We start from the raw sequence: 10,683 nt of genomic DNA, 5'->3' as shown, positions 1-10,683 counted from the left end.
CATATTAAAAACTTGGAACCATCACTGATAGTGTCCAACTTAATTAATCCTGTTCTACTGCTTTCATAGACCTAGTAATAGGGAATGTCTTCATCACCTGATGATTTTCCTGAACTATCAGTCTTGACTTTAGCTCCTCAGTTTTCTCATGTTCTCTACTTCACAGCTAGTAGTCCATGTGATGGTGGATAAAGTCCTGCAAACCTAGAATTATGACACTCTGCTTGTGAAACAAATTCTGTGATTCTTTATTTTATTTTTTTTTCCTGGTTGGAAATGACAGACGGAAGCACAGTGCAAAAAGAAATGAGATTAATACAGGACATACCTAAGAAGAACTGCTGAGATTTTAACAAGTATTAAATTAAAAGGTTATGAAATAGAACAGAGGGAATCCTGGGAAAATGCCTTAATTCCCTTAGAGGAAAGCAAGTATATCTTCACAGGAAAAAAGGTTAGACACGAGTCTTTGTGGATAGCATTGGAGACTGGCTCAGCGGAGATCTTGTTTTGCTGGTACTCCTCTTCCTTGGGCATCTGTGCTGCCCCAGCAGAGGTTTTCCATCTGGGAAGGCAGTCAAGTGTCATGGCAGTGTCAGCAGCTGTGTGCCAGCTCAGACACTACCAGTATACTTGTTAGCACCAATGTGGCCTATGAGTATCCATACAGGGTAGTACTATAATTACAGCAGGATGATTGTAGAACTCTGTTCGTGGCATATTTCAAAGTGTAGGCAAGCCTTTGTAAAACCCCAGTCATGCCCATGTTATCCTGTGAAGTCTTCATTTGTGAAGTCCCATTGACTTCCCCAAGTGCAGAGCAAATTGCATGAGAAGGATCTAAGGGGTTTAATCCTTCTCCTGATACTTCCATGAAAATTAATTTCTTATATATAATGTATGAGTAATATATTTCTGTTTGTACATGAATATTAATGTTGCCTATTTTTGAGCACAAGTTCCAATCTGTAGGATTGAATTATCTTGGTAAGTAATAGCCCTGAATTCTGCAGGAATAAAGGCTGAGTTGAAAGTGGACAATTAAAGGCAGGGGGGAGGGTCCTGAGTCACACTTTGGAAAGTTAAATTGTAAAGTTTAGTAAATCAGCATTGATTTTCCATAGTGTGGGAGAAAAGTGGTTTTAGTGCTTAAATTTAACAAAATAAGATACATAAAAAGTTTAAATTTTGCCTTTCTTTTAAAATCCAGAGAGCTTTTATGAAATTTGTGATGGAGAAAAGAGACAAAAGAGTATTCTCTTGTGCGTACTTGCAAACTATTAATTTTATGGGGCTACATCTGTTGCTGATTGTTGGTGAAGAAAGTAGTGGCTTTATTGAATGACTGTCTATTCAGTATGCCTTTTTGAAAGAAAGGAGAAGAGACAACTTTAAAAGAAGAAAATCTATGAGAATATCAGCTTTTTGCTTCTCAGGCCTGCCAAGTCATGCTTTACTGCCTGTGTTTTTGTGGCATGTCATCTGCAAAATTATCTGTGCAGTCTTGATGGTAGTTTCTCCTTAATGTCCATAGCCACATAGCTGCTCTGATACTGAGATGCTGTATGTTAGGATGCCTCTTGATGAGTTACCAGCCCTCTGGCTTCAGAAAGTTTTGGACTGGCAGCCTTATTTGATTTTAAGTACAATTCAAAGAGACAGAAAGAGGTGGGGATGCTGACAGAAAGTTCAGCTGCTGAGACAGTCAGCCTCAGATTCCTGAGCACTGCTCAGCACATACACCTGCAGCCCTCAGAGGCTCAGCCTCACCCAGGGTCAGACCCTAGGATAGAAAGGCAGAAAGAAGCATACTTGTTTTTCAGATCTCAAATCAAATTCACAGTGCTTGAAGCTGTTTGTACTCCTAAACTATGTAAACCTGATATGAAGTAATTGAGAGAGAATATACAGCCATGTACTGCCAGGTTTTAGAGTCACTTTTCTGAGAGGTACCTCACTTTATTACTGAGTTTCAGAGACCTAGAGAAGAGTTCAAGGATTAGAGAGCTCAAAGGAAAGTGATGCGATTTTTAATAGTTGCAAGATGTGGTTCTTTCTGTGTGGGGATGCAAGACATTGCAAGCAAATGCACTTCATCAGTGAAGGGAAGGAAAGGTTCATAACTAAGAGACATTAAAGACAGATATGATTAAATGCAGAGTCTGTAATGTAAAGGTGAAAGACAGAACAGCAGACCAAGACTTGAAGCAAGAGTGAAGAAGGACCAATTGCTAGAATTGACATTTGTATTTCTGCCTCAGTGCAGTTTGTGTATTAAAGGAATAAGTAACTGTACTGAAAGGAATGAGAAAAAATGTTTTTCTCCATTACTCATTTTGCTTACCTTATAGGATTGATTGTATTATTTCTCTAGGCATGTGGAGTCAGACCCTGTTAGACCCTGTTATACTTAAGACCCCGCTAAACAGAAGCAGAAGAACAGAAAAATCCTCATAAAATCATTATGAACATGTTTTTAAAAGCAAACAGGAAATACTAATTAAAGAGTGTTGTGTGAGCAATGGGAGGAGTTAGCAATTAGCCAGTTAAAAAAAAATGCAGTATGACAGAGCCCTATAAGCAAGATAAATAGCTAACTATGCAGTGAAACTGGCTAACATATGCTTAGTTTTTTTAGAGCTTAAGTTTGACAAAATAAGCATCCAGGAAGATAGGAAAGAAATCCTCAAGTAAGGTACTGTCAAAAATAATCTGAGCTATGATGAAAAATGCCTAAATGGACAAATAAGCTGGGACCGTGTTTGCTCTTGTGCTTCATTCAGGGCCAAGCACGCTGCAAATACTTAATAAAATAATGATCTAAAAAATCAGCTAGCAGCATTAGGAATTAGCACTGACAAGTTGCTGTAGTTAGTGTGCAAGTTTTAACTTTTTTTTGCATATGATTTGTTGGAAGCTATTAACTTTCTATTGCTGGATTACCTTCCTGTTGGTTTAACAGGTTGATTTAGCTCCACCCTGGATTTAATGTGAGGGAAACTGTGACTGAATGCGTGGTCTGTGAGAGGGGAGTTAGAAGATGTAGGAGGTGTGACATCACTCTCTTTTGGCAGCAGCAGGTTCTCTCGGCTGTGTCATTAATCCATGTCCTTGGTCTGTGCCGAAAATGAGTGGGAAAAGCCTTGAAAGTCCCCTTGCTGGTGTAACAAGGGTAAACAGTGTACCTAGTTGTAAACAGGGAGCTATTGTTCAGTTAAAAAGTAAATGTAAAAGACATTTTTGGTAATATGGATATGAAGGTAGTATAGAAGAAACTAGGGATGCCTGAGAGACTGTAGACATGGTGCATTAGAAGCTATACGACATATTATTTGTTATTTCATATAGGGAACAAGTATTCAGTTAAAAGTGGATGCAGGAGATCCAGAAATGGTATATGTAATCAGGGAGACCAATACTGTTGAAGAAATGCTTTGTTGTGGAGCTTGTGGCATATCCTTCCCACAGAGAAGAATGAAGTATAGATTAGGTGTACTATAATGGAATATAATACAGAAGAAGTGGTTTACAAACACAGAAAAATATCCATTCCAAAATTCTCAGAGAAAGGAGCTGGAGATAAAAGGAAACATTAAGCAGATGAATTTACAGTTTTTTAGGAAGAGGTATCAGCAGCCTGGGAAAAGGCTACTAAACAGACATTTAACAGGGGATGTGAGGATTATGCATGAAATTACTGGTTTGTAAGCTTGATTTAAACAGTGAGGAACAAGAGAGAAAGGCTAATCAAAGACATGATAGAAGAACACCTAGAAAGTTTGGATTTAATGAAGGATAGAGGGCAAACATTCACAAAGGAACACACTTAAAATTTTCAATAAAATATTTTGAGAGAGTAGCCCCAAGTGCTGACAGAGATGCCTATAAACATGATTTACCAGGATTTTTAGCACAGCTTTTGAAACAGTATAGCACAAAAGACTAATCTGTTGGGTGAATAAGTATGGCATAGGGAGAGATACTTTGTTTGATTAAAAAAGAAAAGAAACACTAACTTGAGTATGGAAAGCATTTGAGCCTTGTGAGTTGAAGCAGGTTTGGTTGGAGGGGTGTGAATAATGGAAAGCCTTAAGAATCATTATTTGCACCAATTTTGTTGAATTTATGCAGCATATCAGTAGTCTGAAAGAAAGAATAAGTAGTAAGGTGATAAAATTCCCTGATAGTACAAAACTAGGGAAGTGTCAGAACAAAATAGGCAGGTGATAAAATTCTGAATGACTTTGACAAGGAGGTGGAGCATGGGCAGATAAGTAGCATATGCAGTTCATTTTCAAGTAATATAATGAGGCTAGGGAATAGGAAATTTAGACTGTATGGATACCTCAGACAGTCACAGGGCACAGAAAGCTACACATAAAGATCTTCTGTATACTTCTGAAGCACTTCTGAATGGAACTGTAAATCCTCTAGTAGACCATTATTAGTTGTTTTGTTTTGTTTATAAAAGCAAATAAAATTATGGAAACAGAATTGAAGTACCAATTAAAAAAACATATTCTTGGGCCATTTAGAAAAGAAGCAGAGTCTCATTTGACATGATGAGGACACTTGGGGCACCTTTAATAGAAAGGAAATTCTGAAAACTGCAAAGTGACAAGTGAAGATCAGGACAACAGTTTAAGTTCTAAGGGTTATTAATTATTCAAAAGGTTAAAGGGACACATGCATATTCTCTGCATGGATTGAAGGCCAAATCCAAAGCTCAATAAATGTAGTCACAGAGAAGCTTTCTATGCTGTAAAGCATTAAATTGGTACTGAAAACAGGAATGCAAGGGGCAACCAGATTGCCCAGTGTTTGTGTGAGACATGTACTCTGAGCAGTTACTCTTCTACAACAATTTTGAATGGCCCCAGGAATGACTTGGGCCTCAGATTTACACTCAGCATGTAGGAAACAAATTGACACTTAGGTTCTTGATGGGAGAGGGTTTAGTGAAGAATTGTGGGCTAGTTTATTGAAGAGTTTTTATGAAAATATGAGACCACAATAATACTAGAAACACAAGGAAAAAGTTAAAACACTTCCTTAATCCCATCTGATAATGTATGTGTCACTCTCTGCTGAAACAAATCTTTGGTCATTTTGCAGCAAAGCTGAGCTTAGAGAACAGTATGGCTTCTCCAGATGCCCTACTGGTCCTGCCTAAGTCTATTTGGAAATGACACCAGTAAGAGTCTTCTGCTGGCCACCTTTGCTGATACAGAATTTACTCAGTAATAAGATATGTGTGGGGGGTTGTTTTTGTGTTTGGAGGAAAGAATGAGAATGTCATGTTTCCACCTCTCTCAGGAGGCTTACAGGTGTCCTCTGGCATATGCCGTGGTGGCAGGTTAGGGTGTAAGTGCTCTCCTCTGTCCACCCTCCATCATTGTGTGGAGCTGATACTTGCTGAGCTGTAAGCTGGAGCAGCCAGGCCTGGGTGCTTAGTCTGTCCTGCTGGGCAGCCTCCATAGACACAGGTGACTCAGGCAGAGGGGCAGGGATCTCAGCCAGAGACCCTCGCTGTAAACAGCTGCAGCAAGGCAGGGCAAGGATGGCTGTCACAGCCCCTACCTCTGTCTCCATGGAGCCATATTGTATTGCAAAGGGTTTGGAGGCATTCAAGGGGGATTCAAATGCCTCCTTGAGTCACAACCAAAATTTTCTTTTGTGCTGTTCTACAGAAGCACTGCAAGGCTTCTTCCCCAGCTATCCAGGGGGGGATGTAGAGCTGCAAAACCCCAGGGCTCATTTTTGTCATATTCCCCCAAGTTGCCCCTTTGAGGGAATACAGTGAGTAGGGCCTGGGTCTCCCCCTAGATCTCACTCCAGCAGGAAACTGGGACCAGCCATGAAGCACATCAGGACCCAGGAGCTCCTGTGACCAGTTACATGTCCCGTGGTTCTGACAAAGCTTGTGAGACTAAGATGTAGCTTGCAGTGAGAAAGGACTTCCTTAGAATGTGAAACGTATGGAAATAAGCATGTGGGTTTTGTTCAGCGTGGTGTGAAAATGACTGGGTTTGATCACTTTGAAAATCTTAAGAGTAAATGGATTTTACTGAGTTTGCCTTTATAATAAAAATTTAATCATGCACGAGTTTAGACACTTTGAGATTACTGTGTGTTGAGCTAATAAAAGTTGGTATCAACATTTTAGAATATGTTTGGAAGCAAAAAAGAACAAGTGTTTGATCAAGCAGCCGTCACAAAAACATTCTTCCCTTCATGATAAAAAGAAAGCCTCTATGTGTGATTATGCAAATACCATTTTGAAGAGGGTAGTAAGTACTAGTAAATTTTTGTTGTTGTTGTTGTTGTCAAATTAGGTGGGTTGTTTTTTTTTTGCATTGGACTTCAAAAAAACCCCAGCCTTTGTGTATCTTGTCATTAGGTACATCAGTCATAATTTTGCCAGCAGTTCTTGACATGCACTCTGCATTACTGTGCTAACAAGAGAAAAGACCAGGCATTAAGTTTATGTTTCTTTGTTTTTGAACAAAGTCACATATCAGGAATAATGCTAGGGATATGCTAATAAACAATATATAGTGCCAGTCATCAGGGAGTAAGAAATATTTTCTAACTAGTTCTAAAGGGAAACAATGTTTTTAAAAAAGGGAGAGTGACTGTTATTTATGCAATATTGTTGTTCAATATGTCAGCATCAAAAAGCATCTTGTAAAGGGCTTAGCACAATAAATCTTTGATCGTGACTGTCATTATTTAGAGGTCTTTGATAGATCTAGATGTAGTGCAGTAAGGTTAAATTTACCAACATGTAATAGGAAATCCTTAGACTGAATCTGCATTTATACCAATGTTAGCAGTACAGTCACAACAACAAAAAAGAGAAAAAGTGTTGTATCTTTTAAAGCAGCAGGCTTTACAAATTGTAACTGTAAAACTAAGTCAAAGCAGATTTGTTTTCTGGATGCCCACTGATTTTGTCTACATAAGGATTTAACTTGGTTAAATTTCAGAAAACTAAAGTTAATTTAAATGAAAACAGCAAAAAAGGCTTATGATTGTTTCCACTGAGAAGTGACACATTTTGTTACTGTCATCAAGAAAATTAAAATTAGGCCTCTGTGTATGAGAAGCAATGAGACATTTGTAGAGAGGAGTCCACAGAAACACTTAATTTCAGAATTGACTTTGATTAGTCACTAATTTTTCCATTAACCTGTTTAGACGAGATGATATAAGTCTAAAAAGGCTATATATTCCTTCCTACAAGCTTGAAATAGAAAGATACTTAATGGATGGGCACTTCATCTGTCTGGGACAGGACATTACATTTAGAAACTGATAACAAGTCCAGAAAGTCTTTAATAATATTTAGGGTCAGGAAAAAAAATCACTTTTAATAAAAAAAATAATACCAGCTGTGTAACAGTCTACAGAAGCTACATATATTAAGATTATCTGTACTTTTGATGCACATGAGCTGGTGAGCTCTACTTCTTTCCCAACTAATGTATATAAAATCTGCAATTTACTGTATCTGTGCCAGCTTCTTATAACTTTACATCTTTAAAATGCACATATTTCTTTTTTCTCCTTTTTTTTTTTTTCTTTTTCTTCTTGCTGATGTAGGCAAGGTGTCTGTGGCTGTACAGAGAAATATGTGTCTCCTGAGTTACTGCCTTGATGTGGCAGTTCAGGGCTTATTTTGCCTTCATTGTATCTTCAAAGCAACAATTGAGCTCTCCAGGACTGTTACCTTAGGACTTGAGTCCTTGGTACTCTAATTATGCACTTGAAAAATTTTATGAATTTGGCTTGTCTCATTAGATGTCTGGATAACTGCAGATTTTAAGTATTAACAATGAAAAAACAAAACATTACTTTCTTAGTTTTCACTTCTAAAGTAATGCTTTTCCATATGAAATCTCTGGCCAATTCAGGTCAAGAAAAATAGTAAGAGAAAATACAATCACATTCTTAGGAAGCTGAAATGTGTTGGACAAGTAGTATGCTTTGTAGAAAAGTGAAATAGCAGATCTCTTCTGAAAGACACCAAGACAGAAACAAAAAACTTCTCCTGTGCCAAAAAAAGGAGAGTAATGCATTTCCTTGTTTATAATGAAATTTGATTTGTGTACACCATGATTTTGATCATTTGTATAATGAAATTTGATCTGTTTACACCATGGTTTTTAAGTAAGTCAGGCCCAATCTAATGTGGCCAGAAGGATTGCTCTATGGCTGGTTTCCAGCCAGCCTTCCCCGTTTCAGTACAGGCTTGCCAATAGTTACTGAAGAATGCCTGGACACAGTAACCATTTTTCCAGACTAGCTGGGAGTTTTCCCTTCTTGAAAGATGGCAACCTGGTGGACCATTAAAAATCTGTGGTGCAGAGGAATTTCTGACACCCAGTTGAGAGTTAGGGAGAAGCAGACTTCTGATTTCTGTATTCGGTTCCTGGCTTCTCCCCAGTTCTGTAGTGGGCCTAATCCATTGGTATAAAATGAAAGATTCACGTTGATTTCAGTGGTGTTTGGATCACATCCCACATATCCTCATTGCATTTTGCCTTCCATGAATATAATGCTGGTGCCTTAGCAATACTGGTCTGTTCATGGAGTTAGGAAGATGAAAAAAAAGCAATCTCTATGGACTTTCAGGAAACTCAGATAAAAGGTACTACAGAACTGCGGAGTGTTATTTTTTAATATTAATAATTAAGCCCTAATGAAAACACTGCTGGAGAGCTTTAATTTACCACTTTGAACTCAGTATTTTGAGTTATAATGAAATTAATTCCAATTGTATGTTTCAGTAAATTTTATCTACCCTTGTTTCTTTAGAAGAAGACCTACCAGTGCATCAAATGTCAGATGGTTTTCTACAATGAATGGGATATCCAAGTTCATGTTGCAAACCACATGATTGGTAAGTGAAGCACTAAAACTTCTCAAAGACAGATAGCCATTTCTCTTACTCATGATCATCATTGCCTCTAAAATTAAACAGAGTTAAGGAGAAATTAATTGCACATCCATCAATGATTAATCTAAGCATGATTGATTTTTTTATTCATATTATTAGACTTGATAAAGCATTAGCATATTTTATTTTCTGCAAGGGCTAGTTTAGACTTCTGCAGAGAATTATATATCCACTGCCAGTCAAAACACAGGTGATTAGCAAATTAAACTCCTAATCATTTTTGCATTATTGAAAACAAACTAACAGGAATGGTTAATGAACTGGATGTTAGCTTTCCATAGAGTTTTAGACAGGTTTTAATTTCAGAAGTTATTATGGTAATGATACTACTGTGTACTTCTCAAGCACCTTGGTACCAAAATCAAAACTGGCTAGTTTTTGTCATTAGGAAACATAAATAATTCAAATGGCTATAAACTAGTATTATTTGTTGTGTTTGAGCAGTCTAGAAGAAAATCCTGAATGTATCTATGTACAATTAAATACTACCATTTTTTTTGAAAAAAAAAAAAAAAAAAGGAATTGTAGTACTCAGCAATGGAACCTGCTCTTTAAGGTACAAGCATTTTTAAAAGTCTTCCTGAATCCAAGCCTGGCTTGATGTTTACAAGGCTGTTACAGTTGTAAATTGGAATAAAACAAAAGCTGCTTTTTCTTTGATATTCATATTTTCCTATTATTTGCTTATTCCCTTAGGATTAGCCATAATGTTTTCAATTTGGTAACCACTCAGTAATAGCACTAAGAGTTCTATCAGCCAATTAAATTTATCAAGCACATCATTTGCCAGCTAATAAGATAACATTGCCAGAGTTGTCTCATTTTGTTTTTAGCCTCTTTTCCAAATTTCGCATTTCAAGACAGAGATTAATACCATTGATTTTCTACTCCTTCTTCCCTTACATTGTTTTTCTTGCTGTAATAATAGAAAAGCATGCAAGCACAGACCAACAGATTCGGCATAGAAGCCAGTAATTACATATCTAACAGAAGAGAATTTGCTGTTGTTTGTTTTTTTTTTTCCATTTTACAACTTAAAAATACTTAAGTTTAAGTTACATTTAATGTATTTTCATAAAAATGAATAAGCACAAATGGTAAGCTGGTTATGGAAAGGAGCAAAGCAATTTGTCTGTTGTATTAAGCCTTAGTTTTGATATTTTGTGCCTTTGGTCGGGTGATAATTGGTACTGCTTCATAGTGTTCAGTCTGGGTCAGTAATGTGGAATTTAAAAGTAGGTTATTACAACAGAACTTACTAGTTCTGCTGTTCTCATTGAATCCAGTGTTTGACATATTATTAATTGTCGCATATACAGTGACACTGAAACATGACAGGGAATATGGACACTGTGGGTAAGAATGCCGGATAGACAGAGTAGTTTGCTTGCCACGCACTTCCCAAATGCCTCATGTTTTCAGAATAGGAGCCCATTTATTTCATTAAAGATTTTATCTTTTTTTTTTTTTGTCTCTAATTTCTGGATGAATTTTAGTAAAGAGTCAGAATGGGAGGAGAGAAAGGAGAGAGGCAGTAAAGCAGGACAAATCTAGTCAGCTTGCTTCAGCCTGCAGATCTGAGAAGACTGAGATTTTCTTAAACTGAGCTATTAACTGTCTTATGTTTTATTTCTAAAAGCTGGATGAGGTTGAATGAAAAAGAGAATCTTTAAAAAATATATTTAATTGTTTTGTCTGTGTTGTATCTAATCATGCATGAT

At 37.1% G+C, this 10,683-nt stretch overlaps 1 protein-coding gene across 9 annotated transcripts in view; it reads left to right on the top strand.

Annotated features, from left to right (window-relative positions):
• Nucleotides 1-10,683, top strand: part of ZNF521 (zinc finger protein 521) — a 232,584-nt gene that overhangs the window by 105,753 nt on the left and 116,148 nt on the right. For all 9 annotated transcript variants that reach the window (XM_051611336.1, XM_051611335.1, XM_051611333.1 and 6 more), the window contains one exon: nt 8,821-8,905. In XM_051611336.1, coding sequence (XP_051467296.1) covers nt 8,821-8,905 — 85 coding nt within the window. The remainder of the gene's footprint in view (nt 1-8,820; nt 8,906-10,683) is intronic.

The sequence above is a fragment of the Apus apus genome, chromosome 2 (genome assembly GCF_020740795.1).
Source record: "Apus apus isolate bApuApu2 chromosome 2, bApuApu2.pri.cur, whole genome shotgun sequence".
Lineage (NCBI taxonomy): Eukaryota > Metazoa > Chordata > Aves > Apodiformes > Apodidae > Apus > Apus apus.
The sequence above is the reverse complement of the archived record's forward strand: the minus strand, read 5'-3'. Positions and strand labels throughout refer to the sequence as shown.